The sequence below is a fragment of the Myotis nattereri genome, assembly GCF_964212035.1.
Source record: "Myotis nattereri genome assembly, chromosome: 16".
NCBI lineage: Eukaryota > Metazoa > Chordata > Mammalia > Chiroptera > Vespertilionidae > Myotis > Myotis nattereri.
The window spans coordinates 47,737,460-47,764,790 of record NC_138091.1 but is presented as its reverse complement, the minus strand read 5'-3'; the positions used below and the strand labels follow the sequence as shown (position 1 = coordinate 47,764,790).

General features: G+C 54.9%; 2 protein-coding genes across 5 annotated transcripts; one reads left to right on the top strand and one right to left on the bottom strand.

The window, feature by feature from the left end:
• Positions 1-1,886: 1,886 nt before the first annotated feature.
• Positions 1,887-6,575, bottom strand: RPL19 (ribosomal protein L19). Of its 3 annotated transcripts, none has more exons than XM_081109297.1 (6): positions 5,982-6,575; positions 5,046-5,152; positions 3,940-4,062; positions 3,181-3,301; positions 2,296-2,406; positions 1,887-2,089 (listed from the first exon to the last, which is right to left on the bottom strand). In XM_081109297.1, the coding sequence occupies exons 1-6, from the start codon at positions 5,984-5,986 to the stop codon at positions 1,966-1,968; spliced, it is 591 nt and encodes a 196-aa protein (XP_080965423.1). In that variant the 5' UTR covers positions 5,987-6,575; the 3' UTR covers positions 1,887-1,965. The 3 variants fall into 3 exon arrangements, with proteins under 3 accessions (XP_080965423.1, XP_080965424.1, XP_080965425.1); XM_081109298.1 differs by having other exon boundaries at positions 5,484-5,986; XM_081109299.1 differs by having other exon boundaries at positions 5,644-5,984.
• Positions 6,576-8,359: 1,784 nt separating this feature from the next.
• On the top strand, positions 8,360-25,709 carry CACNB1 (calcium voltage-gated channel auxiliary subunit beta 1). 2 transcript variants are annotated; one of them, XM_081109938.1, is made up of 14 exons: positions 8,360-8,617; positions 10,923-11,009; positions 13,927-14,046; positions 14,926-15,048; positions 15,588-15,724; positions 15,949-16,025; positions 17,431-17,450; positions 17,715-17,795; positions 18,207-18,265; positions 18,434-18,543; positions 18,698-18,849; positions 21,502-21,597; positions 22,024-22,209; positions 23,904-25,709. In XM_081109938.1, the coding sequence occupies exons 1-14, from the start codon at positions 8,531-8,533 to the stop codon at positions 24,369-24,371; spliced, it is 1,803 nt and encodes a 600-aa protein (XP_080966064.1). In that variant the 5' UTR covers positions 8,360-8,530; the 3' UTR covers positions 24,372-25,709. The 2 variants fall into 2 exon arrangements, with proteins under 2 accessions (XP_080966064.1, XP_080966063.1); XM_081109937.1 differs by lacking the exon at positions 17,431-17,450 and adding an exon at positions 16,436-16,590 and having other exon boundaries at positions 8,429-8,617.
• Positions 25,710-27,331: the final 1,622 nt, after the last annotated feature.

The window sequence follows — 27,331 nt, the reverse complement described above, 5'->3', positions numbered from 1 at the left end:
GTTTGTTGCCATAACCTCCTCTGTCGCTCTTTAACTGCCTGAAGGGAGTGGAGGTGGAGTGGCCTCCAATGGCCTTCCTCCTCTGGTCCATGACTGGGAAGGGGTCCCATACTCCACACTGAGAGCTTGTCCAAGGCCCTCCCCGTCTAGGCCACAGCTTCCCCACTCGGGATGACAAAGGATTGGAGCAAGAGCTAAAAATTCAAGTGCATACAGGCTGCCACAGTAGCAACAGGGCACCCTCAAACCAGTGCTCTCGTCCCAGGCTCTGATGCACGTGGCTGGTGGAGGTCCTCTGGACATTTCTCACTGGATCTGGGCTTCCCTGCCTTGGGCCACTCACTTCCCCCATCGGGTCCAGACTGGGCAAGGACAGTCGAGGCAGAGCTGGAGAGGGGTCTGAGGTCCCCAAGACTTTAGCCTTGCCTTTCCCAAGTGCAGATGAGAATGTCTGCCAAGTACACCCCCTGAAGGCCAGTTGGCTTTGTATTGGTCCCCCAAAACAAAAATTCCTCAGGAGAGGGGTGGACTGGGAGGTAACTAGCTAGGACATTGTCCATATAAAGGAGGTGGCCCCTTCTATGCAACCTTCCTCCCAACCCAGACTTCTTCCTCATCCGTCGACACTCCTGTATTTAACTGGCTGACTGACACCCTCCACCTGGACCTCTGTCCAGCAAACTGCCACCCACTCAATATACCTAAAGAGCAGCTCTTCTAGCCCTTTCCCCACCTCAAATGGTTCCTTCTCATCACTAAAGGAATCCCCTGCCAGTCCTCCAAAGCTCAAGGCCTTGGGACCACCCCAGACTTCTTCCTCAGCCTCCAAAATCAATGTATACCGAGCTGTTTCACTTCCTTAATATCTTGAATCCCCTTTTCCCACCCCAACACTACATTAGCTTTTTTTGTGTGAATCCAAATGTCTGCAAAACAAAGACAGTAAGAACCCTACTTGAAAATGTTGCGAAGACTAGAATCCATGTTCAAGTACTGGGCTCTCAGTTATTTTATTGTAAAACTGGCAGTTATTACTCCCAGTAATAGTTGCAAAATAAAACTTACTTCCTATTTGTAAAAGGGGCTACAATTTACTAAGCAACTCACAATGGCTGACAAGCTTTTGTATGTCATGTGCCTTTTTCCAATTTCTGAGAAAAGCCTTTTCTTTTATCCCCTATGTGATGGATATAAGCCCCACCCCCCAAAACATGATAGGACAGGAATGTAGAAAGATTTAGAAATTGTGATGCTCAAAGTGACAGCTTGTTACACCTCAATACAGCTGTTTAGGGAAGTCCAGGTGCAATTTCTGGACTCATGTTATAGGGCAGCTTTCAACCTAGGACCTCAGTGCCCAGTGAGAAGTGTAAGCACTGTATTTGCTGTTATTTTTAATACTATGTGACAACTATTGGTTCACAACCAACATTTGAGACCACTTTTAAGGCGCCACCCATGCTCTGCTATGAAAGCATTTCTGAAGCACAGTATTTTGGAGGCTTGGGTAGAAGCCATTCTTTCCCTCCCTGCAAAGTGGCTCTACACCCCACTAAAACAACGTAAAACACACACAAATCCCCTCTATCATGGATGGAGAGGTCACGAGTCAAGAGATGTAACAGCGACCCTGGAAGGGCCGGTATCTGTCCTCCGTGTGGTCATTCTGGCCCCTGAATAGTGAAGACCCATCCTGGCCAGGTAGCTCAGTTGATTAGTGTTGTCCTGATATACCAAGGTTTTGGGTTTAAGCCCCACTCAGGGCATAACAAGAACCAATCAAGGCATAAACAAGGGGAACAAATCAATGTTTCTCCCTCCCTCCCTCTCTAAAATAAATACATAAGTGAAGACCCACAATCAGTAACTTTGGAAGAAGCAGAGAGGTAGGTGAGGCTGCTTTTATTAAATGACTGAACCATGGAATTGCCAAGGCCACTATGTACAGGTAAGAGAGGTGAAGCTTTATTTCTTGGTCTCTTCCTCCTTGGACAGAGTCTTGATGATCTCCTCCTTCTTGGCCTGGAGCCGCTCTTCACGGCGCTTGCGGGCTTCCTTGGTCTTAGACCTGCGGGCCTCGGCCTGGTCACTGAGAAATGGAAGAGAAAAGATGGGTCAGTTTGAGAACAGAAAGGCTGCTGGGAGATGGAAGCACATGCTCAGTTCTCAATATGAAGAACTCCCACTTCAACTAACCTACAGTCCCTACCCCGCCTGTCTCAGAGGAACACTTGTAATAATAAAAGTCAAAGAACCTGCCCCATGACACAGAGGCCAATTCCTGAAGAAACTTACGCCAGAAGCTTCTTGCGAGCCTTGTCTGCCTTCAGCTTGTGGATGTGTTCCATGAGAATCCGCTTGTTTTTGAACACGTTACCCTTCACTTTCAGGTACAGGCTGTGGTACCTGCAGGATGTAGGGAGCAAGAGGTTCTAGCCAGCCGTGGGCAAACTACGGCCCGCGGAGCCGAAAGAGTGGAGGGTTCTCTTGCTCTCCCTTCCGCTCCTTCACCAGCAGCAGAGTTAACATGGCAACGTCGGGAAACATGACCGCAGCTCCTTCTTCTGAGTCCAGTTTAAGAACCCATTGTGGCCCTCGAGTCAAAAAGTTTGCCCACCCCTGTATCTAGCCAGTGATGGGATCAGAGGTTGGTCCCTCCACACCAAGTAAGTCCCTAAAGCATGTAGGGTTCCTTTCCTCTCTTCTATTGCTGATGAACTACTTTCCCCCAAACCAAAATTTTCTGGCCATAAGAGCTCGTCTGGCAGATAATTTAATACTTTGACTATCCAGATGATGTATGGGGGTGGGATGAGAAGAAAAACAGCTAGCCCTGGCTGAGTAGCTCAGTTGGTTAGTGTCGCTCCAATACGTCAAGGTTGTGGGTTCTATCCTCATCCCCGGTCAGGGCACATATAGAGGTCAACCAATGAATGTATAACTAAGTGGAACACATTGATGTCTGTTCCCCAACTCCCTCTAAAAACAACAAACAAACAAAAAACAACAAACCCACAAAAAAAACACCAAAATAGGACAGAATGAAAGAATTTTCTAAGTTTACTCAACACACATAGCTCCCTAGCCCAGGCCAATGAGCTAGAATTGTGTCTGCACAAAAAACAAGCCATCAGAGCAGCAAAATGGGTCCTGGTGGGCCCAAGAGGAAGACATGCTTACATGTGGCGGTCGATCTTCTTAGATTCACGGTATCTTCTGAGAAGCCGGCGAAGAATCCTCATCCTCCTCATCCAGGTCACTTTCTCAGGCATTCGAGCGTTGGCGGTACCCTTTCGCTTACCTGCAGGCAAGATGAGTTAGGTCCACCCTCGTGCATTTAGATCTCAAGGGAGTTATTCAAGCCAGCTGACTGGTCATAATGATAGCTACCAACTTCCACCTTGTGAAAACCTTTATAATTCACTAGGTCATGTGCCAAATGCTTTCTATCATTTTAAGTAACATTTCCATTTTACAGATGATCCCAAATATTTTATTTCTTTTATTAAATTTTAAAGGAAGCATAAAGAAGGCAATTCTTCCCCGTATGTTTTGCACAGAATGTGAATATGATGGGCACGCACCAAGGCAGCATGGTAAGCTGGAAGGGGCTTTAAAGGTGGTGTGACCTTCATCTCTCTAAATCATCCTGACCTTTTTTGAAAGTGGTTTTAGAATTTATTGGACATTTTCAAGTACCAAGTAGAATCCTTGGCATAGGGTAGGTGCTCAAGAAATGTGACCTCTTTCTACCAATACTGTACTTTCAATTTCGACGCTAGCGCCAACTTTCTGATTTTCGGAGAAAGCACATCAAATATCAGAGTAAGAGAAGGGCTAAGATTAGACAGACTGGGAAGGAAAAGATCCTAAATACAGTTCAGTCTAGACTTAACATCCATCATTTCTTAAGTCTTAGAGGAAGAAGAATGCACTAACCTATGCCCATATGCCTGCCCTTCCTGCGGGCCAAGGTGTTTTTCCGGCATCGAGCCCGGGAATGGACAGTCACAGGCTTCCTGATGATCAGCCCATCTTTGATCAGCTTCCGAATCTGCTGCCCTGGAAAGACATCATGTACCTGGTCAGTCAGATAGGGCCTCGCTCCAAGAACACAAGTCATAACCCAGAGTTTAAATAGGACAGACCACAGACACTGTGTACACCCCCAGCCCAGTGATCTCAAAACTTCCCCCCACTTTTAGGCATTTTGTAGCATACTCAAAATATCCATCACCATGTCCCAGGTGATGTCTCAGTAAGAATCGTGCTAGGTCCATTTAACCAAAATCCTTGTTACCTCCACTCTTTCTTGGTAACTTCCCATTCACTGGCCCTCTACACTGCGTGCCTGCCTTGGCTATAAACTCTGCCTGCCCGTGCTGTATTTGTATTTAAGCCCAATCTCCCTCCCCCACTGTAAAAGCCCATTTGCAGTGGTTCCTGTACCTATCGCAATGATCCCAAATGAAGTCTGCCTTACAACTGTCACTGAATACTCCCCCCCCCCCCGTAATATTATATGGAAGTATTGTGGTATGATGCTCTCTGTAGGACTGACATCTATTTGCCTCGAGTATGCCAACAGGATCTCCTCAGTCTGAGGCCCCAGGTCTTCCCACATCATTATTTCCTTGGTCATTTCTACCCCCCCAGTGCCTGTACTCTCTTCATAAATCCTTCACAGAGCTAAAAAACAGAATATCCACTCTAGGAATAGTCATTAATATAATAACACTGGGTGGTTCCATCAACTTGTGCTGTTTGTTTTTTCCTAGGAAGAGCTAAAAAGAAATCCTAGCTCTTTTATTTACTTTTTAATTAAAAATTTTTTTTTTTTGCTATGTACAGTTTGTCCATTAATTTCTATCCTGCCATTTTGGCAAATGGCCGGAATAAAAATTCTGGCATCTCCATTATTTCTGTGATCCCTCCATTTTATAAGACCTCGCAGACTGTAAAGTCAACACGACTGTGTCGTCTTCCGCCTCATGAAGAATGAGTGAGGGGTAGGGCGAGGAAGGAGCAGAGACCCAAGAACTCACGGGAGTTGGCGTTGGCGATTTCATTGGTCTCATTGGGGTCCAACCAGACCTTCTTTTTGCCACAGCGGAGGACGCTGGAGGCAAGCCTCTTCTGAAGCCTGAGCATGCTGCGGCAAACGGACAGAACGCACGGTCAGGCTGGGAGCCACTGCCAGGCAGGAACGAGAACCCCCGCACATCCGCCCTCCCGAGTCTTCCACGGCGGCGAGCCTAACCCACCGGGAAGTGGGTGCGCATGCGCACACAAGCCTTAGGGGGCAAACACGTCCCCACCACTAAGACTTTTGCCATCACACCCCCAGATCTTCCCTGTATCATTCCCTCTCGCCTCTGGCAAATGAGAACGGGTGAAATCAGGGTGAAGAGGGGGCTTATGCCCGTCCTGGGATTCAGCTCTAAAAACAAGTGTTTGGCGTGAAGAACCCGCGGCCAGGAGACCTGATGTGCTAGTCTAGTCCTTTGCTTCCCGGGCTCGTTTCCTTCGTCTCATCACAGCAAGAAGCGGGATTCAGCGGGCCTTAGAGTTCTCTTATGGGCGGTCTAGGGAGGCGCTAGGCTTCGCCCCATGTTGGCAGCCGGAGGCCTGGGACCCAATCACCTAGGCGCGGAGATCCGCTCGGATGCAGGAGCGCCGCGCGAGCATGGAGGCCGGGGCCTAGTCACCGCCGCCACCCTCCCTCTGCCCGCGTGGGTCGCCCCCGATCCGCGTGCGGCGCGGCGCCCCGCCTTCCCGCGGCCTGCAGTTCTCCGGACGCTCCGCCAGCCCAACCCTCTCCAGGCCGGGGCCTGAGGTGCCGGGCCGGCCGACCCCAAACTCGGGGACCCGCCGCGTCAGGGTCGCCTCCACCTCATCTCCCCATCGGGGGCCACGGTCCCACGCCCCGCCATCCCTCGGCAGCCGGGATCACCCCAGGCCGGAGACCCGCGAGTGCTCACCTCATGGCTGCGGCCGCAGCGGCGAAAGGAAAGACTCACTCCGGCCGGGCTCCTCCCATTATCTGTGAAGGGGAGAGGCCATCCCCCGCTCCGCTTCCAGCCCTATTCCCCTCTTGTCCTTTCATCTTCCGCCACCCTGAACTTACTTACATCGTGTGTCAATACCCGAGATGATAGAAGCGTGATATCGGGAATCGTTTTAAACTTAAAAACATAAAAAGTATACCCCTTTGGAAAGGCAAAGTGGTACAGTCCGACTTCCTACTAGGCACGCGCAGCCGGGTGCCTGATCACGTGGTGAGTGGGAGCCGGATGTCAGCTGCATTGCGCAGGCGCGGTAGGGGATTTTTGCTAGAGTGGCTCAGTCCTTGCAGGCACCCTGTATTCTCTGGAAAGAACACATTAGTGAATGAAGCGGAAGAAAATAATAGGGCACATATTAGGCAAAAGCCACCTTTTTATTCATTTTCTCGGTAGATCGGGAGCCCCTGGAGTGCAGAATAGGCCACCAAAGACATTAGCTTGTTTTTGCACCACTGTGGTTCTTAATCTCTTAGTGCCTCAACTTTCTCCTATGTAATATTTCCGTAACCCAGTTGTGAAAATCACGTGAGTTAATGTTTGCTACTCGCAAAGGGAAGCTTTAAGACAAGCTCCTTTATCGTAGGAAACTTGTTTGGCTTACACTGCACTACAGCAGGTTTAGAGCTTAGAGCATAGTAAACACTTGAAAAATAGTATTTTGGCTGAGTGAATGCATAGTTGTGAAAGTTTGAAAACAATTCGAATGACCGCACAACCCATAGTTCCTCCCCCCTGGTCTGGCGTACCCAGTGCAAAAACCCAAGGAGAATATTCTGGGGTCCAAGAAACCTCGATCTGAGTGCTGGCTCCACCTGATTACCCCATCTCTATCTGAATTTTCCTGGCTGCTAAACAGAGCTCGGGTCCAAAAGGGAGAAAGAGGAGCAAAACTTATGCCACTTTCTCACAACACAATTAGTGTCATTGTCATGTTACAGCTAAGTGAGGTATCAGAAATGGAAAATCCAGGTCTTTCTGACTGCAAAACCCATACCTTCTGTCATGCCAAGCTCTCTTGTGACCAATGGGCAGGTGGGGACCCTGCTCCGATTGGATCTGCTCATAGGACAATGCTAATGGGTTTCAGCTGCAATCTCTCTCAAAGCGATGTGATCAGAAAAACAATGTAGGCTGGCCATCTACTTGTTGCAGGCCGGCCTTATATCAGGGTCACTAAACCTGGGCAAATCTCCATTCTACTTCTCACCTCTCCTCTTTGTGGAGCAGCGGGAGGGGTAGATTAGGGAAATAACAGGTCCTCCTGTCATGACTGACCCCTACACAGCACCTTACAACATCTCCAAAGGCCCCAGCAATCCATCATTTAATTTCATTTTCCCTCATCCTCCCAATAATCCCAGGCGACAAAGATACCACAGTACTGGCAACCCCATTTTTCAAAAAAGGTGTAGTGATTTGTCCAGGGCCACATGACCAGAAGGAGCCTGAGCCAAACTGGCACCAAGGTCTCTTGCCAGAATCCTCTACTCCTTTTCTCTCCAAAGATCATGCATGGTAAGTGGAGTCCAGGCCTTGGATATTTGTCCCCAAATAAGGATGAAGAGGGAGCAATCCTAGGTCAATGGTTAGATCTGATTTTAGCCAGTCTCTCCTCTCAGCTCATTTCTTCGTCCTTTTTCTTCTCTCTTCCAAAGAACACGGACCTCACCCGGCCCCAATCCCGGCCTTTTGGAAGGGCCCGGGATACTAGCAGCCAGGACAGACGGGCTCCTGGGTCCCTGGGATTTCGTGTGCTCAGCTGGGACTCCCTTTGGACACCCTCCCCACTCCAGCCTCAGCCCCCCGCCGGCCAGCCCAGAGTTAGAGGCGGGGAGGGGACTCCGTTTGGTCCCAGGGGGCCTGGGCTCACACAGGGGAGAGAGCAGTTAAAGCCGGTCCCCGGGACCGAGACGGGTGGCCCAAGCTGGAATGGGGAGACCAGCTAGGAAGAGCGGTTTGGGACGGAAGGGGGGCGCGGTGCCAGCCACGCTAAGCCGCGTTACACCTCCATTAGCGCTTGGCATCCCCTGGCAGACCGCCACCCCCGGCCCCCGACCCTCTGGCGAGTTTCTAACCCCCACCCCTGCCCCCGCAGCGTGGGCCGCCTCCACCCCGGGCGGGTCGGAGGCCAGCGCGCGCTCTGCCCGGGGCCAGGAGGGGCGCGCTTCCCTCCAGCCGCCCCGCCATTGTCCGCGCGGAGCCGGCGGAGGGGCTGCGGGGGGCGGGGCCGGGGCGGGCGGAGGGGCGGGGGGAGATGCTGAGCCTTCGGGGGCGGAGGCGGCGGCGGCGGCGGCAGAGGAGCGAGGGGAGGAGGGAGGGACGGCAGGAAGAGGGCAGCCGCAGGCAGGGCCAGGTGGCTGGATCCGGTGCTGGCTGCGCGGCGCCGCTCGCGGTTCCTACGGCCTCTCGTGCGCTGAGGGCGCCCGGCGGGGCCGGGCCGGCGGCCGGAGGGGAGGCTCCTCTCCATGGTCCAGAAGACCAGCATGTCGCGGGGCCCTTACCCACCCTCCCAGGAGATCCCCATGGAGGTCTTCGACCCCAGCCCACCACAGGTGAGGCGCAGAGGCTGGCTGGAGGGGCCGCGGGGAGGCAGGGGCTATCAGCTCGGCGCGGAGGGGAGCGGGGCGCCTGCTCGCCCCCAGCCCCTGCGGGTTCATGATGGATGGGCGCTTGGCCCGGAATGGGGCTGCGGGTTTGCGGAGCCGGAGGAGGCAGGCGGAGCGCCTGTCACCCTCGCTTCCTCGTGTCCCTGCCGCTCGGGGACAGGTTCCAGTGGGCTGAGAGTGGGGGTGCTGGCGAGGGGATCCCGGGGTTGAGGGAGGCTGGAGAGCGAGCTCAGGCAAAGGGGGCGACGCAGAGCACGCTCTTGGGCGCCGGGCGGGGGTGGGTGGGGCGGGGGTGGCTCTGGGCGATGGCCGAGGCGCTAGTCAGAGGGCGGCGCCAGCAGGCCTTCGGAGCCGCAGACCGTGGCCCTGGAGAGTGGGGAAGGGGCCAGGCTCCCATTCCGGCCACGTCAGCTGCACCCCTTGTATTGGACCAGCTCCTCGCCCCCAACACCCACGTTCTCGCTCTCCGCCAGTCCTCCCCTCCCCCTCAGCCCCGGGAAAATGCCTCCAAAGTTTGGAAAGTTGGATGGATGCCAACTCACTGTCCTGGAGGGGAAGAAGCTGTGTTACCTGTGGGAGGAGGTCTGCTGCCCCGCCCCCACTAACACTTAGCTGTGCCCACGGGTGACTCCGAGGAAGGGGCATTCTCGGGTGTGGTGGGTGCCCCTGCATGACGAGCGAGGTCTGGGCTGGTTCCTCTGGGCACGTCCTTCTCTAACCTGGCAACACCCCAAGGCCGGGATGGCATTAACTCTTTTCTGGCTGTGGCCAGAGTGGAGCAACTGTAACCGCCCTGATAATGTGGTTAATCTGCACGTGTGTGTGGCGGGGGTCAGGTCAGGCCTAAAAATACCTCCTCCTCCACCCCCGGCCCCTTGGAGCCTGCGAGGCAGCTGACTGGCCTTTCTTCCAGCTGTCCCTTGTCCTCTGGGTGCCACTCCCTTTTCCCAGCCTGGGGTGGTGGTGTGAGAGCGAGTCGGAGCTTCCTGGGTGATCCTCTTAAGTTTGTAGGGATCCCCAGTTCCAGGGGTAGGGTGTATGTCTGGTTTAAAGAGAGGTGTAGGAGGGAGGATTCTGGGGTTCCCAGGTGCCCTTCTTTGCCATCTATTCCTCCTCCTCCTGGTACTTGGGCCCAAGGAACCAGAGATCCTAGTCTGGTCATGGCTTAGGTACCTTCTTTAATAAAGAAACTCTAGGATGCAGGCTGGGGGCCCGAGCTTGGAGGGCCTAAACCCTCATTCATCATGACCCCCTCCTCTGGCCTGGCCTGGGGTCAGTGTGTGTGTGTGTGAGTTGGGGAGGGCTAAGAAGCAGCCCCTTTCAGGAGGCCTGGACATAGCTGCATGTGCGGCTGTTTGCGTGGTCAGGCAGTGTCCACTCCAGCCAAGACAGGAGCCTCCTCAGTGAGACTGAGCCAGCCTACCCCAGGGGCTTGTGGGAGCTGTCTCCTAGGCTCATCTTGGGGCAGGGCCAAGGGGCATTTAGATCGATGCAGCCTGGTGGGTACCATGGGGACAGGATGTTGGCAGTGGCAGCTGGGGGTTAGTGGGAGGGTGCTCGATCCCTCTTGCCCCCTTGGGGAGAGGTGAGGCCTGAGAAAAAGTCCTGCCAGGGTAGGGGTGCCCCTTGGCCGTGGGCCAGGGTTAGAAGTTTACTTACCACACACCTCACCCCCTCCCCGGAAATCTAGTGTGGGGTCTCCTAGAGCTGAAAGCTGCCCCTCCCCTCCCCGCTCTGCAAAAAAGGAAAGCAAGAGTTGGGCACAAGAAAAGCCAAGCGGGGCCCTATTGGCAATTGGCAGTTCCTCTTCTCTCTAGGGGCCACAGGCACACTCAGCCTGCTCCCCTCCAGCTGAGGGGGAGCGGGAGAGGGACTTCCCCCAGGTTTCTTCACCACCACCCCCCCACCCCCCCCAGCCCTGCAGGCAGCTTCTCCCTTCCCTCCAGGCCTCTGCAGCCTGCCCAGCATCTTAATTAGCTTTGCTGCCTAATGAGCCTCCAGCTACTCAGTGCCTCCCCCTTCCCAGCCCCTCTGGCTTAGTTTGAGGGCTCTCTTGCACTGTCCCCCGACCCCATGGCTGTGGTCTGTGCCCTCCCTCCCCTTCGGGCTGTACCATCTCAGGAAGAATATGGGGAGCTGTTCAGATCAGGGAATGATATTTGCAAGGCTTCGCTGTAGCTCTGGCCCCATAGGGTAAGGGCTGGGAAGGGGCCTTTCTGATTCCACTCTTGTCCCTTCCTGGCTCCTCCAGGGCAAATACAGCAAGAGGAAAGGACGGTTCAAAAGGTCGGACGGGAGCACATCCTCGGATACCACATCCAACAGCTTTGTGCGCCAGGTAACGGGCATGCTGGGCCGAGAGGAGGGAGGTGGCTGGCTGCTGGAGCCCGGCTTTGGTGAGCTGGGTCTGAGGCTTTCTCCAGGCACCCTCCCCCATGCCATTTGTCGCCTGCCTGGAGCCACCCATCATGCTGACACCCCATGACCTCTCCTGCCTGTACTGTCAGCTGTAACCACGCCCTCAGCCCCCGCCCAGCCCCTCCCCCAGCACCAGGCACCAACCCCTGTTGCCTGCCTGCGTCATCTCATTCAGGGACAGCCTGGCTTGCCTCCTAGCTTGCTTCAGGCTGTCACCCACTCCCCCTGCCGGCTGTCTGCTTCCACGTCCTCCCCCAGAATCTGTGACAGCGTTGGGTAGAGGCAAGTCCTAAGAAATGAGGAGCCAGGACATTTGAGTCCCTGGAGCCCTGGTCAGGTGTGGGTCAGGGAAAGGCGCTCCTCATATCCAGATGTGACTGTTCTTTAATAGGCAGAGAGAACGGGTGTTGAAGGAGGTGGGGTACTGGCAGGAGGGAGTTGATCTGAGAAAGGACTTTAGCCCAGCACCCTTGACTGAAGGCAGGGTCACTGAACAGCTTTCTGGGGTCTTCTGCGCTCAGTCAGGAAGACGCCGTTCTCATCTCTGTTCTAAGTCTCAACCCCAGGCCATCTCAGGCTCAGGGAGAAGCAAGTGGTTGCTATGACTACAGAGCATCTCAACAAAAAAGGGAGAGGGGCTTGGGATCAGACAAGGAAAAGGAGTGTGTTGAAGAGGAAGTGGGCGGGGCATATGAGGGCAGGGGTAGTTGGGAGGAAGGGCCCTCTGGAGGTCAAGCCCCCTCTTGGGCCAGGCGAGGGAGGATGGTACCAGGCAGACCCACCACAGATTGGAGTGAGGCCCTTCTTTTTGATTCCTGTTTCCCCAGCACTTGGCACAGGTGAGCCCAGGAAAGGCACCCTTCATCCTAGCATCTCTTAGGTATACAGACAGGAAGTCCTTTCCTCAGTCTCCTTCATCCCTCCTGTTGCAGGACGGGGCTAGGACCGGGCTAGGAAGAAGGATGCTGTGCTCTCAGTGCAACCCCTCTTGACAGAAAAAGGACTTGGTTCCCTCAGTGTTTGGTAACCCAGATTGTCAGACCCCAGTCTCTAATCCTTTCTCCTCTCATCTCCCTAGCCCTGACCCCCAGTTGGTGGCAGGGAGTGGGGGGGGGCAGTCCTTGCCACATCTCTGAGCTAAATATACCCTAGCAGTTTGCACATGTAGCAACTCTGCTTGTAATCCGAGCCCCCTGGGGGAGCGGGCAGTTTGGGCCACCTCCTGGGCCAGCGGGGCCAGGCACTGAGGGCGCTGTGATGGAGGCGCCCAGCCGGACCCTCGTGGTGGTGAGCTGGGGATGGGGGGAGGGTGGGAGCAGCCCCTCAAGGAAGCCTGCCTCTCTGCCTCCTCACTGTTTCCCTGTCTCCTGCCGTTCCTGCCATGTCTGTGTGCGTGCATGTGCGTGAACGCGTGTGCATGTGTGTGTCGGTCAGTAGGTGCCTCTCTGTCGCTCTCTCTGGCTCTCTGTGCATCTGTCTCCCTGACTCTGAGTGCTCCCGTCGGGAGGGGTGAAGAGTGGTCGTCGAGCTGGTTTCCACTCTCCTTCCTTTACGTCTCTTTTCCGGCTTCTGTTAGTGACTTCCCCCCACCTCCAACCTGTCCCCTCACGAGTCTCCCATTTCCCTGATTTGGCTGGGAAGAGGGTGGACAACCGCACTAGCTAATGGCCAGGGCTCTCTGAGGGAGGCGGGACTGTGTCTTCTCTCCTCAGGTCCCCTCCATGCCAAGCTAATGGGCATTTCTGGACAAGTGACCCTTTCATGCCCTCAGGAAAAAAACCCCCACACCTCAGTCCTGTTCTTCCCCACGTCACCTTCCCCCCCTTGTAGCAACAGCACCGCTGCTCAGACACACAAATCCACGCCTCCTGGCTCCTGCCCTAGGGTGCTGCACACCCTCAGGGACACTGACACCTAGGGTGCCCCCTGTATGTGCTCCTGGGTACCTGCTTGCATTCAGTCATGACATCCAGCACATACTATAGCACACACCCTCCTAAACGGACTTGAAGTTGCACATCCAAGCGCACCCATGAGTAAGCGTGTGCACTCACACTGCGGGTCTGGACTGTTGGTGTCTTACACATGTGCCTGCATCGCTGAAGGAGTTATGCTCTGGGATGGTCGATGTGGTCCTGGCACACCCCCACTTCTGAGCCGGCCTTACCCCTGGCAGCTGCAGCCCTGGCGCTAAGGAAAGGCCTGCCCCGTGTCCTGCTCTTCACTGGCTTCTGCTGCCTGCACCATCTTAGGAATCTTGGACTTTCTTTTGTATCTTCTGGGAGCCTCAGGGTTGGGGCTCCCCTGGTTCTGCCGGGGGAGGTAGGATTCTGTCTTCCCTCACCCTTGAGCACAAGACAGCAGAACTTTTGGCGGCCCCGTCATGCCGAGCAGGCTGCCCACTGCCAACAGTGCAGAAAGCTCAGGCCTGTGCTGGTGGCTCCAGTCCCTGGAAGGACCCACTGGGCTTCTGCTGAGTCTGTCTCAGCTGGTGCTGAGGGGCAGGGAAGGAACGAGGAGCAGGGAGGGGAGATTCGTCCCCTGGCACTCCTCTATTGCGCTGCCCCTATCAGGTTCCTGCCCCTCCCGGGGCCCCAAGCAGCTGTCCTTGGACCTGCCTTAACCCCTGGCTCGCTGCCGTCACCCTTTCTAGGGCCACACCTTTCGTGTGGGCCTGCAAACCTCAGTCCCTTCTAATACCACCTTCTTCTAGCCCCGTGGCATCGTGCTGGGCTGCCTGGGGCTTGAGGCATCCATGATGGGTGGCATCTCCATGCCTGCTGAGGCGCAGGAGCTGGGGAGGCAGTGTTGGCCCTCAGCTGGCCCCGTCTTTTCAGGGCTCGGCGGAGTCCTACACCAGCCGTCCATCGGACTCTGATGTGTCTCTGGAAGAGGACCGAGAAGCCTTAAGGAAGGAGGCAGAGCGCCAGGCATTAGCCCAGCTTGAGAAAGCCAAGGTGAGAAAGAAGGGAGGGGCTGTGCTGTCCTATTCCCACCCCCCCCCCACCCCCCCTGCCCTCCGGCTTTAGAGACAGCCTAGAAAGACCCTGGGTCAAGTCTTGGCCCAGCCACTTCCTAGCTGGTATACCCGTGGCCCTCAGTGGGCCTTTGTCTCCCACCTATAAACTGTGGGCTCGAAACCTGCCTGCTTACACAGTACAATGTGTCTGACACTGTTTCCACACATAACAGGAGCTTGAGAAGCGCTAAAAGCTTACACTTCTTTCTGGAGCCAATCTTCCCGGGCTGCTCTTACTAACTGTACGGTGATCCTAGGCAAGTCACTTAACCTTTCTGAACTTCAGCCTCCTCATTCACTAAAATGAAGATAATAATACTTCTGAGGATTTTTGTGATAAATAAATGAGATAATGCATATGAAACATGTAACTCAGTACCTGGCACACTAAACAGTAGCTTATTATTATTACTAGAGGCCCGATGCATGAAATTCGTGCAAAGGGCTCAGCTCTCGCAGCCCTGGCTTCGTCCGGAAGGTCATTCGGCTGTCCGGTCTAATCAGCATATGACGCTTTTATTATTATAGATTATTACTATTCCTTTTGGGTGTCGTTCTGGGCTTCCCCCACCCCTAATACTTATCACTCCCCAGTGTCCCCCTCCACCCTGAGAGGGCTGAGTTCTACCTTTTGCTTTCTTTTTCATTGTGAAATTTAACACATATGCAAAAACCCTACCAAACCATTCGGTATAGCTTTTAATGAAGAATTGATGAAACAAACCTCCACATAATCACCACCCCAGTCAAGAAGTTGTACATTTTTACATTATGGTCTAACGCTCTGGTTGTCACCCTCCCTATGCGCCTCCTCTAGACCAAGCCGGTGGCATTTGCTGTTCGGACAAATGTCGGCTACAACCCATCTCCAGGGGATGAGGTGCCTGTGCAGGGAGTGGCCATCACCTTCGAGCCCAAGGACTTCCTGCACATCAAAGAGGTGGAGAGAGCACTTGGCATCTGGAGGGTAGTGGGTACCAGGGGAGGGGCATCTGGAGAAAGACTTCTGAGCCAAGCAGAGCTGGGCTGAGGCTGCTGTGCCGCCTTAGACAAATCTTTCCACCTCTCTGAGCCTCATTGGTGAAACGGGGTGGTCATGCCCAGGCCACAAGGCTGTTGGGCAGGATTGTGATGAGGCCTGTAAGTGGAGTGGCAGCTTGCCAGGCACGTGTAGGTGCCAGCGTGTGCTTCTCTCCCCGCCTTTCCAGGGCAGGACGGACACGTGGGGAAGAAGGGCTCTCAGAACAGGGCTATGCTGGGGGCAGGGTGATCCATGGCCCAAGAGGATGCTGGTCCTGGAGTGGTCCTGAAAATTGGGGCTGTCCTCAGAGGCTGGAGCCAAGGGTGGGGCTCTTTGAAGGGGCCACCCCCTGGGCAGGGTAGGCAACTCCGAGGGTAGTTTCCCCTGCAGGGTGGCTGCTGGCTTGCACCTCCAATCTCTCTCTTGGTCTCTCCCACCCCACCTGCCGTTGTCTGCAGAAATACAATAATGACTGGTGGATCGGGCGACTGGTAAAGGAGGGCTGTGAGGTTGGCTTCATCCCTAGCCCCGTTAAGCTGGACAGCCTGCGTCTGCTGCAGGAACAGAAGCTGCGCCAGAACCGCCTCAGCTCCAGGTGTCTGGGTGCAGGGGGGAGGGGGGCATTGCTAACCCCGGGAGAGGCCATTCAGCCAGAACCTGGCCTCAGGGTGGCCCTGAGGGCACAGAGCTGCCTGTGGTATCGCCCGTGGGGTTGGTTGGAGAATCTTGGGGGCAGGGCAGCATGTGAGAGAATGAGATTCCCCCACCCTCACACCCACCCCTTAGCTCACAGTTCCATTTGCCTCTCTACCCACACAGCAAATCAGGTGACAACTCCAGCTCCAGCCTGGGAGACGTGGTGACTGGCACCCGCCGCCCCACACCCCCTGCCAGTGGTAAGAGCTGCTGCCTCCCCAGGGAGTCATGGGGGAGCTTCTGGGTGGGGTGGTCTCCCCACTGCCCTTCCCTTCCTTCCCCTGCAGTAGAGGGTACCCCATTCCTGAGTCCTCCACACACATCCAGGGGTCCCCTCTCCATGAAGAGTAGGGCACCCCTCGAGCTGGGCCAGTCAGCACCCATCCTCTCATGTCTCTCCTCTCCCATTTCTTTGGTAGCTCCATTTCTCTGCCTGACCCCCCTCCCCCTCCCCCTGTTCATTTCTCCCAGCCCTGTTCCATTCACCTCTTCTTCTTTCTTTTTCCCCCATCCCATCCCCGCGTTCTGTATTTGTGTCTCCCTGTCCATCTCACTCCCCCCCCCCCCCACCTCGCCTCCCTCCTCCCTCTCTCCTGACTCTCCGGTCCAGGTAACGAAATGACTAACTTAGCATTTGAACTAGACCCCCTAGAGTTAGAGGACGAGGAGGCTGAGCTTGGAGAGCCCGGTGGCTCTGCCAAGACTAGTGTTAGCAGTGTCACCACCCCGTCACCTCATGGCAAACGCATCTCCTTCTTCAAGAAGGTAATCCGTGCTGGGTTCTTGTAGGAGGGGAGGAGGTCAGGGCCCAGACCTTGGGGCTGGGGGGAGGGGGCCGGAGTGGATTCAGATGTGGTCGCAGCCTGATTCTGCGGGAGTGGGGGGACCGGGGCTTCTTGCTGAGGAGGCAGGAGGGGTGGATGGCACAGAGGACAGACGTGTCAATCTCCACACAAAACCCTCCCTGGCCCACTCCACAGGAAAGGGTAGTTCCTGAAACCCAAGCACCCCTTCCCTTGGAAAGCTGCCCCCCTCCCCAACCAGGAGTAGAACCTGGTAGTAATGAAACCTGACCTTTCCCCTCACTGCCATTGTGATCTCCCATGTTTGCCCCCCACACCCCCCAAATGTGAAGGGGGGGTGAAATGGGGACCCTTCTTTGCCCTTTTCAGACTCCATGGGTCTTAGGTGGGCATGTGGGGGTCTACTGGCTGCAGAGCAGGACAGTTAAGAGAATTCTTAAAATGGGCAGGTTGGCTGTACTGGGGCAAGAGGTGGGCACCAAATGAGGGGCTGTCAGCCTTCCCAGCTCTTCTCCAAGACCCAGAAAGAGGGTCTTGGTATGTCTGAATATTCTCAAGTCCCCTGGACTGACTGACAGTCCGGCTCCCAGCCCTGATCCAGGGCCACCTCTGGCTCCCCCTGGCATGGGGTCCCGTCCCTCTCTCTGGCTCTGTCTGTCACTAACACGCATGCCCTGTTATCTCTCCTCGTCTGCCCGCTCTCCCTTCCCTCTCTTGTCCTGGCTCCTTCCTTGCCCTCTGCCCCTGCCTGGGTGCCCTCCTTTCTCTCCCTCCTCCCCCTCTTGGCAATCTCTGGACCCAGCCAAACAGAAGCAGAAATCGGTGAGTATCACAGCTTTCTGTGTCCCCCCCCTCCCCACCCTTTGGGATGAGCTAGGGGGATCTTCTAACACCCATTCCCATATCTGCCCCATTTTCCGACCCTTCCTGGTTCTCCCTGCCGTCCCTCCCCACCCCCATCCTGATCCCCACATCTGGGCTCTGGGACCAGCGGGAGGAACGGGTGCATGGGGGAGCCTGGAGGCTGGGGGAGAGGGGCTAATGCCATCTCCACTCTGGGGTTTCCCCTCCCTGCCTCCCCTCCAGACAGAGCATGTGCCCCCCTATGACGTGGTGCCTTCCATGAGGCCCATCATCCTGGTGGGACCGTCGCTCAAGGGCTATGAGGTAGGAGCCCGTAGCGGGGAATGGACCCAGAGGGGCCCAGACCTTCAGAGAGACTCCAGAGCTTTCGAAGGGCCCGCCTTCCCGGGTATCTTCCCCAGAGGGCTACCGACCTTCAGAGAAATTTCCCAGAGGGGCCCCACCCACAGGGAGACCCACTCAGAGGGTCGAGTTCCTCCCCACAAATCCCCAGAAGAGTCCTCGCAGAGGAACCACCTAGAAGAACCATTGGAATCTGAGAGCTCATTGGAGGCCCCTCAGACTCAGAAGACGCCTCCTTCCCCCAGGGTCCCATTCATTTCAGGAATTTAAGAAGAAAATGGCGTGGGAGGGTGCATCTACCCAGCAGCCCACTCTTGCTGAGTGGCTTTTTTAAACACCTGACTTCTCCCCCACCCCACATCCCACCCTCAGGTTACAGACATGATGCAGAAGGCTTTGTTTGACTTCTTGAAGCATCGGTTTGATGGCAGGTAAGACCCCGGGAGCTAGGTCCCCACTGCTGCTGGGGATGGGCAGGATGGCTTGAGTGATAATTTGGGACTCTCGGACTGAGGGATAGGAGGCAGGCCTAGAGCCTGCGGAGCGGGCAGGGCATTCTAGCCCGCCTGAGCTCTGACTCCCTTTGCCCCATGCCCCAGGATCTCCATCACTCGGGTGACAGCGGACATTTCCCTGGCTAAGCGCTCAGTCCTCAACAACCCCAGCAAACACATCATCATTGAGCGCTCCAACACACGCTCCAGCCTGGGTGAGCCCACCCCTCAAAACCCCCCCATCCCCTGCTTTCTGGGGCCAGATGTGGGAGGAGAGCGGGGGGCATCTCCAAAAGTGTTCTATCCGCCCGCTGCCTCCTGGGGGGCTCCCTTACAGTCCCCCTTTTCCATGACTCCATGTACCGCCAGCTGAGGTTCAGAGCGAGATCGAGCGAATCTTCGAGCTGGCCCGGACCCTTCAGTTGGTTGCTCTGGACGCCGACACCATCAACCATCCGGCCCAACTCTCCAAGACCTCACTGGCCCCCATCATTGTTTACATCAAGATCACCTCTCCCAAGGTGGGTGCAGAGGCCGGACCCGAGAGGGGACAGGAGCTCTTGGGAGTCCAGCTGCCTGTTTAAATCCCAGCTTCTGTTTACTAATGATGTGGCTGACTCACCCCAGCCGTACTTGCCTGCTCTGTAAAACTCCATCACATGGATATTGTGAAGATTCAACCTGATGTGAATACTCAGGACTTAGCAAAGGTTCCGGCATAACGGACCTCATCATGTATTAGCTATTAATACTCTATAGATCTTAATATAAATGTTATTATTAGGGTCATGCAGGCCAGCCCCCTATCTCTGCTCTGGTTAACCTCCCACTCTTGATCCAGAAAACTGGAATTCTGTGCGTGTTGTCCCAGTGTCACCCAGCTACTTGACATCTGGGAGGTCCTTCCTGCCTTTTGGTTTCAGCCCTTTGTGCTGCACTGTCCTCATGTGGACCTTGATAGAGATGAAATCTGTAGGATTTACTTCTTTGTCATATTGCAGCTCCATTAGTCTTCCCTCCTAGATGTTAATGGGGGAGGAACATGCAGGGTGAGTGTAGGTGAAGAAGTGGGGGTTTGTGATGCATGGAGGACAAGTGTAGGTGAAGGATTTGAAGTTAGAAGACAGCATGGGGTTCAAATCTGAGCTGTGGTTGGCTTATTAATTAGATTTTGTTGGGGTTTTTTTTGGTTATTTTTTATTGAAATTGAGGCCTCTGACCTCCTTTTCTTCCCCTGTAGAATGGGGATTATACTCCCTCCCTGGTGTTAATTGTTAGAGGGTTTGAGGTAATGATGTAAAGAGCCCAGAGTTTGCCCTAACCGGTTTGGCTCAGTGGATAGAGCGTCGGCCTGCGGACTGAAAGGTCCCAGGTTCGATTCCAGTCAAGGGCATGTACCTTGGTTGCGAGCACATCCCCAGTAGGGGGTATGATCGATGTTTCTCTCTCATCCATGTTTCTAACTCTCTATCCCTCTCCCTTCCTCTCCATAAAAAATCAATAAAATATATTTTAAAATAATAATAATAAATAAATAAAGAGCCCAGAGTTCATGATGGCAACCAGGGGTGGTAACTGTTGTTACCTCATGAGAGCACCCTGGGAGCTGAGCACCCGTTCCTTAAACTTTCTGAGTCCTAAATTTCTAATGAGCAGAAAGGTGATGATGAATCTAAGTACTTCCTGGAGTGGTTGAAAGGATCCAATAAGATCGCAACAACACTTTGTGATCTAGAAAGTACCAGGACGCCCATCCCCCATGGGCCAGCAACTGACTGAAGTTTAAGGTGGGGACTCTTTGAGAGTCCAGACTGCCTGGGTTTATGTCCCAGGGCTGCCACTGACCCGCTCTGTGCTCCTTTGGCAAGTCACCTGACATCTCTCTGCCTCAGTGTCCTCATCTGTAAAATAGGGACCCTCGGGTAGTGATTGTGAAGATCAAGTAAATAGATTAACCACGCAAAGTGGCTGGTACCTACTAAGCACTATATCTACTTTATTGTTTAAAAGATTTTTATTTACAGAAGAGTTGCAAGAATAGTCCAAAGAACTCTCATCCTCTGAATGCCCTTCACTTGGATTTGCTAATTTTTTTTTTTTAAATATATTTTATTGATTTTTTACAGAGAGGAAGGGAGAGAGATAGAGAGCTAGAAACATCGACGAGAGAGAAACATCGATCAGCTGCCTCCTGCACATCTCCCACAGGGGATATGCCCGCAACCCAGGCACATGCCCCCGACCGGAATCGAACCCGGGACCCTTCAGTCCGCAGGCCGACGCTCTATCCACTGAGCCAAACCGGTTTCGGTGGATTTGCTAATTTTTTAACAGCTTTATTGGGATATAATTTACGTACCATTCAATTCATCCATTTAAAGTGTGCAATTCAGTTTTCTTCAGATTGACTAACTTTCAACTTTTTGCCACATTTATTTTATCTTATGCATATATGTATGTATATATTGTGTACACATAATGATTTGAGAGTAGGTTTAAGGTATTGTATGCCTTTATCTCACCATGTATTTCTTAAGAACAAGGACATTAATCACAGTATAACTGTCAGATTCAAGAAGTGTTATCTAGAATGTAGTCCATCTTCACCTTTCACCAAAGCCATGTGTCCTGATTGCATTGCATCAAGAGGCATATTACATTGGTTTGCCGCATCATTGGTGATGTTAGCTTTGATCATTTAGCTAAGGTTATGGGTTTGGTTCAGCTATTGTTATTATTATGATTGAGTGAAAATCATAGTAGTGGCCACCTAATGGGATTATTGTCGGGACTCAATGAATTGATCGTGTAAAAAGTACCAAATAGTGCCAGTACGCAGCAGGTGCCCCATAAAGCATGGCTGTTGTTAACATGGAGGGGACGTTGGCCTAATGAAGCCTGTGAAGAAGGTTAGAGGAGCGGGGCTGTATGCCCTTCAGACAGCCACTGTGACGAGAACTTCTAGGACATGTTGGCATGAGATCCGGTAGAGAGCCTGGGCAGTGTGCAGGATGGATACAGAGCTGGTGAGGTGATGTCTAAAGAGGTGGCCAGGGCTGAGAGTCATCCAACATCCCCTCGCCCTGACACTGGCGCTCCACGCCAGCTTTAACCAGGACCTGCCTCTCTGACTTGGTGCATTTCTGGGATTCCCTCTTCTCCCCCCAAACCAGGTACTTCAGAGGCTCATCAAGTCTCGAGGGAAGTCGCAGTCCAAACATCTCAATGTGCAAATAGCGGCCTCGGAGAAGCTGGCACAGTGTCCGCCTGTGAGTGCTCAGACCCCGGGGCGGGGGTGGGGGGGCATTTGGATTCTGGTTTCCTCTGGCCTGCATGGGAGACAGAGTGGCCAGGAACACCAGGCTGGGTCCAGCGGTGCTGATGGACTTCTGGGAAAGAGTGCTGGGCAGGCAGTCACAGACTGGCTTCAAGCCCCAGAAGTACCACTTCTGTTTGGGGGAGTCTAAGCCTTAAATCTAGAATGAGGGAAGTTGGACTATGTGGGTGCCAAGCGCCTTTGTGGTTCTGCCAGTGCCCATCTGAGAGCCCCCCTTCTCTTTCTGGACATCCAGATGTCTCTTTTTAACTTTGCCCTTCAACCCCTTGACTCTCCGCCCACTGTGCCCAGGCCATACCCACAACCCCTAGGTCCTGCCTGGCTCATCCTAGCCCTCCCCCTAACCCCGCCTCCACAGGAAATGTTTGACATCATCCTGGATGAGAACCAATTGGAGGATGCCTGTGAGCACTTGGCGGAATACTTGGAAGCCTATTGGAAGGCCACACACCCGCCCAGCAGCACTCCACCTAACCCACTGCTGAACCGCACCATGGCTACTGCAGCCCTGGCTGCCAGCCCTGCCCCTGTCTCCAACCTCCAGGTACAGGTGCTCACCTCACTCAGGAGAAATCTCAGCTTCTGGGGTGGGCTGGAGGCCTCACAGCAGGCCGGGGCAGTGCCCCAGCTGCAGGAGCACGCCATGTAGGTACCCCCTCCTCCCACGTCTCCCCTCCTGCCCATGGCCGGGAATTGGAGAACAGGGATCTTGGGGAAGGAAGGAAAGAGCTCTATTTTGTAAAAAAAATGTGGTGAGCAGCAGCTTCTGGTGTTTGTGGTTTGTTAATGGGATTGGGGCGGGCTGATGGTACTCCTTGGGCCTGGTGCCATAGGACTACATCCGCTGCCTTGGGGGCTTTTGGGGGTGAGGCCTGATTGGGGGCCCTGTAAGTCAAGTGACGTGGAAGAAAACACGGAGAAGACTCGCAGAGTCATTCGCTGGACCCCATGCCCATTTTAGACTCAAGAGCGGTCATAGCATTGTAGACCCAACAGAGCAGGGAATCCCACAACACAGGGGCCTTTAAACCCAAAGCCACTGTCCCCTTCCCTAGAGCCCTAACCACAGGAAGCCCCTCAGAAGGGACCCGGGATGTAGCATCTTCTGTGATTGATGCTGAACCTTCCATTCTGCTCCCAGTTAAACAGATTCCAGGAAAGGCCCTCCTGTGGGTCCCCCCCCGCCTCTCCCTCCTCCTGTGGGAGCCACGGCCCATCCCTGAGATCACATCATGACGTATTTGATTCTCCATTAGAGCCAGAAAAAAAGCCATTCTAGACCATTGCTTTTCAAATTCGTTCGCTGAGTCTTATGTGGAAGCTCAGTAGAAGCCATCCTTGCTCTGCTCAGAGGGAGCTAGTGGCTTGGCCTCCACGTCACCTCCACGGGGACCCCTGAAGCACTTCTGTGCCCTCCCACTCCACCCCAGATCTCAGGGGAACAGTTTGGAAACTGCTGCTCTCATCTCCATCGCACCACCACAGAGAAACTGGGCCACAGGAAGGGGAGTCAGTTCCTTAGCATCACCCACCTTAAAGGGGCAGGACTAGGACCCAGGCGTCTTTGCACCCTCCCAGTGGCCTCTGTGATGGAAGTGGCCATCAGGCCATGTGGCATTTGGTGCTGAGGACATGGGGCCACCTCATCATCTCCTGTGGGGATGGAGACCCATCAGCTTTTCCTGTCCTGCTGCTTTGAAAGTCTTTGCTGGGGGTAGAGGAGGAATTCCATCATTCAACCTGGGTCAGGGAGTGTGGGGTTCTAGAACCCTCTGATGAGGGTCTGGTTTGGGCAGAAGGAGCTGGGGTTAGTGAGGTTGAGCTGAAATCCCCTGAGTGTATTTGGAAAACTGGAGCAATGACTAACCCAATCGACCACTAACGAGTGGCAATACTAATGAGCTGTTAATGATGATTTACCCCAAAACAGCATTAGTGACGTGTGTTGAGGAAGCGATGACTAATCGTTCGTGGGGTCTGTGTCATGGTAGCCGGGAGAGTTCAGGCCTCAGCGGGGGGGGGGAGGAAGGTGGGGCGCCCCCTTCCATCCTAACAAAGGAGCACATGCCCTGAGGTCCGGGCTCTAGAGTCCTTGGCCGGGCTCCATCCCCTAGAGCCAGCCCCCTCCTCCCTCAGCCAGGCTGGTGCCTCGGTGCCAACACTAACCTGCATTGCCTTGTTGTGTTTCTCTCACCCCTGCCCGATCTGCATGGTGTGTGCCATCTGTCTGCTAACCAGGGACCCTACCTTGCTTCTGGGGACCAGTCGCTGGACCGGGCCACCGGGGAGCATGCCAGCGTGCACGAGTACCCGGGGGAGCTGGGCCAGCCCCCAGGCCTTTACCCCAGCAGCCACCACCCACCAGGCCGGGTGGGCACCGTGCGGGCACTGTCCCGCCAAGACACGTTTGATGCCGACGCCTCTGGCAACCGGAATTCTACCTACACCGAGCTGGGCGACTCGTGCGTGGACATGGAGACCGATCCCTCCGAGGGGCCAGGGCTTGGAGACCCCGCAGGGGGCAGTACCCCACCCGCTCGGCAGGGATCCTGGGAGGATGAAGAAAACGACTATGAAGAGGAGCTGACTGACAACCGGAATCGTGGCCGCAATAAGGCCCGCTACTGCGCGGAGGGCGGGGGACCCGTGCTGGGGCGCAACAAGAACGAGCTGGAGGGCTGGGGGCGCGGTGTGTACATCCGCTGAGGGCCGGGCCGCGCTGGGAGGAAGGACTCTGAGCCAGGGGAGGGAGGTGCAGCTCGCTCACCACCGGGGTGTGTCTTACCTCCAGGGGGCGCTTCTCTTGCAGATGCCTTTGCTCAGTGTCGGGTTTTTTTTTAGGTGGTAGCATCCCAGCTCCTGGGAGTCCCTTCCGCTCCAGCTGTAGGTCTTTATCTCCCTGCGGCGGGTGGATGGGGGATGCCCACCTGTCTGCGGTGTCTCCTTTTCCCCTCCTCGGGGGTCTCTCTCCCCTCCCTCCCCCAGAGAAAAGGTGCACTTCCTTAGCTCCTTCTACTTGGGACTCTCCATGGGGTGGCCCTTTCCCCACCTGGAGTAGTTGGGAAGGGTAGGGGGTTTTTCCTGGAGAGAGAGGCCACAGGCTTTTCCACGAGGGTTCTCTTCCCAAACTCCAGGCCCAGGGTCCCTCCTCATGCCCAACCCTCCCTCCCCCTCCCCCCAGCTTTCTGGCAGCTGGAAGCCCCTTGGGGAGATGTCTGGGTAGAAACTGATGGGCATCAGATGTAGTGCCATCTGCCCACCCAGGACCTAACCCTGAGAGTGAGCAATCGGAGACGTTCCCTTCCCCCTCCCCCCCACCTCCATGTCTCAGCCTTTACCTGCCCCAGGAATGAGCTTTGCCTACAATATCTCTTGCCTGCTGCCATCAGAAGAGGGGCCCTCCCCGTCCCTGTGTCACCTGGGTGTGGAGCCCATGGAACACTGGTCCGCCTCATTTTGAAACCAAAAACTGCTCCTTCATTCCCACCCCAAAACCCCAGGGGAGAGGCCCTTGGGGTTGGTGCCCAAGAAATGATCCCTGCCCCAGGGGTTGCCTCGGGACCACGGATCTCCCCTGGGGGGCTTGGCTGCTGCTGCTCTGTATTTGCCTCTTGTTCTTTACCCACGTCCACTCCACTCCCCCCAGGAGAGGCCTTCCTATCCCCCTCTGACCTGAGTGTCCCTCGGCCTAGCATCCCCTTAGCCCAGCAGCCCTGCCCTCCCCAGCATCCCAGCTGGGCCAGAGAGAGCCGATTGTGCCAACGAGGACTGGGCCCTGCCCGGCTGCCCACCTCAGGGATGGGCACCTCATGCCTGTCTCGCCACCTCCTGTGCCAATGTTGTCCCACCCCCCACCTGGGGGTGGGGTGCAGCTTCCACTTACTGGTTAGAAGAGACCACTGCCCAACCTTTCCTCCCCACCTCCCACCCCCACCCCCACCCCCACCCCCCGGTCTGGTATCATGTGCCTCCATCTGTCCGTCTGTTTGTCTTTACTCCCCTAGGAGTATTTTGCCACATATAAAACCACCATCCTGTCCTTTGCGGCAGCCTCCCAAGCCTGCTTTGTTCCCACAGGGGGGTGGGAGGGTGGGTGCAGGAGGAAGCTGTGCCTGGAGTTGTTTACACCACAGGAGATGAGGGTGATTTGTGACTCTCTGATGCATTACATTCAGACCTGCCTGAGCAGCGTAGCCAGGCTCAGTCCCCACTCAGCGCAAACTCCGCAGCGAACCCCTCTCCCCTTAAGCAGAGCCAGGGAGAATGGGAAGCTGAGGTGGAGAAATGGGGTGTCCTGGGTGTCCTACAGTGGGTGAGATCCAGACCCACTGGCACAATGTTAAAGGCGTGTGCTTGTTCTGCTCCTCTGGCCTCAACTGCTCCCCTACGCCTCAGGAGAGGGAGGGACTGAGTCTGGCTTTCTCCTCCAGAGCCCCCACAGCTACCCCCTACCCAGCCCCTGCTAACCAGCCTTGGGGGAGGGGCAGAGAGAATGGGGATTTCCCCAGTCCCAGCTTCAGAGAAAGATAGTCAGCAGGTGGCTGCCAGTTCCTGCCCTCAGCAGCTGGCAGGATGCGGGCTTCTGAAGGTTGTTACTGCTGTTGTCTCTCGGAGCACCTGGTTCTTTTTTTTTTTTTTTTTTTTTTAAATATATTTTATTGATTTTTTATAGAGAGGAAGGGAGAGAGATAGAGAGCTAGAAACATCGATGAGAGAGAAACCATTGATCAGCTGCCTCCTGCACATCTCCTACTGGGGATGTGCCCGCAACCCAGGTACATGCCCTTGACCGGAATCGAACCTGGGACCCCCCAGTCCGCAGGCCGACGCTCCATCCACTGAGCCAAACCGGTTTCGGCAAGCACCTGGTTCTTGATTCTGGGGTGATGCTGGACCTGAAGGATGAGCTCCTGGGTCTTTAACCTGAGTGCTCCTCTATTCTGTGTGCAGTTGTGTGTGTGTGTGTGTGTGTGTGTGTGTAGAGAGAGGGCAACAGACATCCAGACCTCCCTAGAAGAGGGGTCAGCAGACCCAAGGAGAGAGGAACTGGGTGGGCCCACCCACGGCCCTCAAGCGCTGCTGGGATTGGAGTCTGGTCTCTGCTTCCCAGTGTAGGGCTCCTTGCACTGCCTTTCAGTGCAATCCATTCCCACGTTTAACCCCTGAACAAACGTTTGCTGAGCACCTATGTACCAGGCACAAGTCTAAATGGGAGCCACAGGCAATTTGGGACAGAACAGTGAGCTGTCTGATGTGGGGAGCACATCTGATGTGGGTTCTGGGGGAACCTGGGACGGGTCAGGGCTTGAGTCCCCTAAATCTGAGGAGACCAGGAGTAACTTCCTGAAGGAAGTAAGGTTTGAGCAGAGGCTAGAAGCAGAGGAGACAGGTGACATACAGGACATATTCTTGGCCTTCACCTTGCTCTCACGATGTGGTCAGAGGAGGGTCAGCAGGAGCAGGTCCCCGTGGATCTTGAGTCGCGTTAAGGAGCTTGGGCTTTGTCCTGAAGCTGGTGTGCAGACATCGAAGGGCCGCACGCAGCAATAGCAAGATTGCCTTGGTTGCAGTTTGGAGCAGACAGGAAGGTCGAGCCTGGAAACCTGCAGTACTCCACGTGAGGAATGAGAAGGGCCTGCTCTAGACCTCAGCAGGGGCGGGAAAGG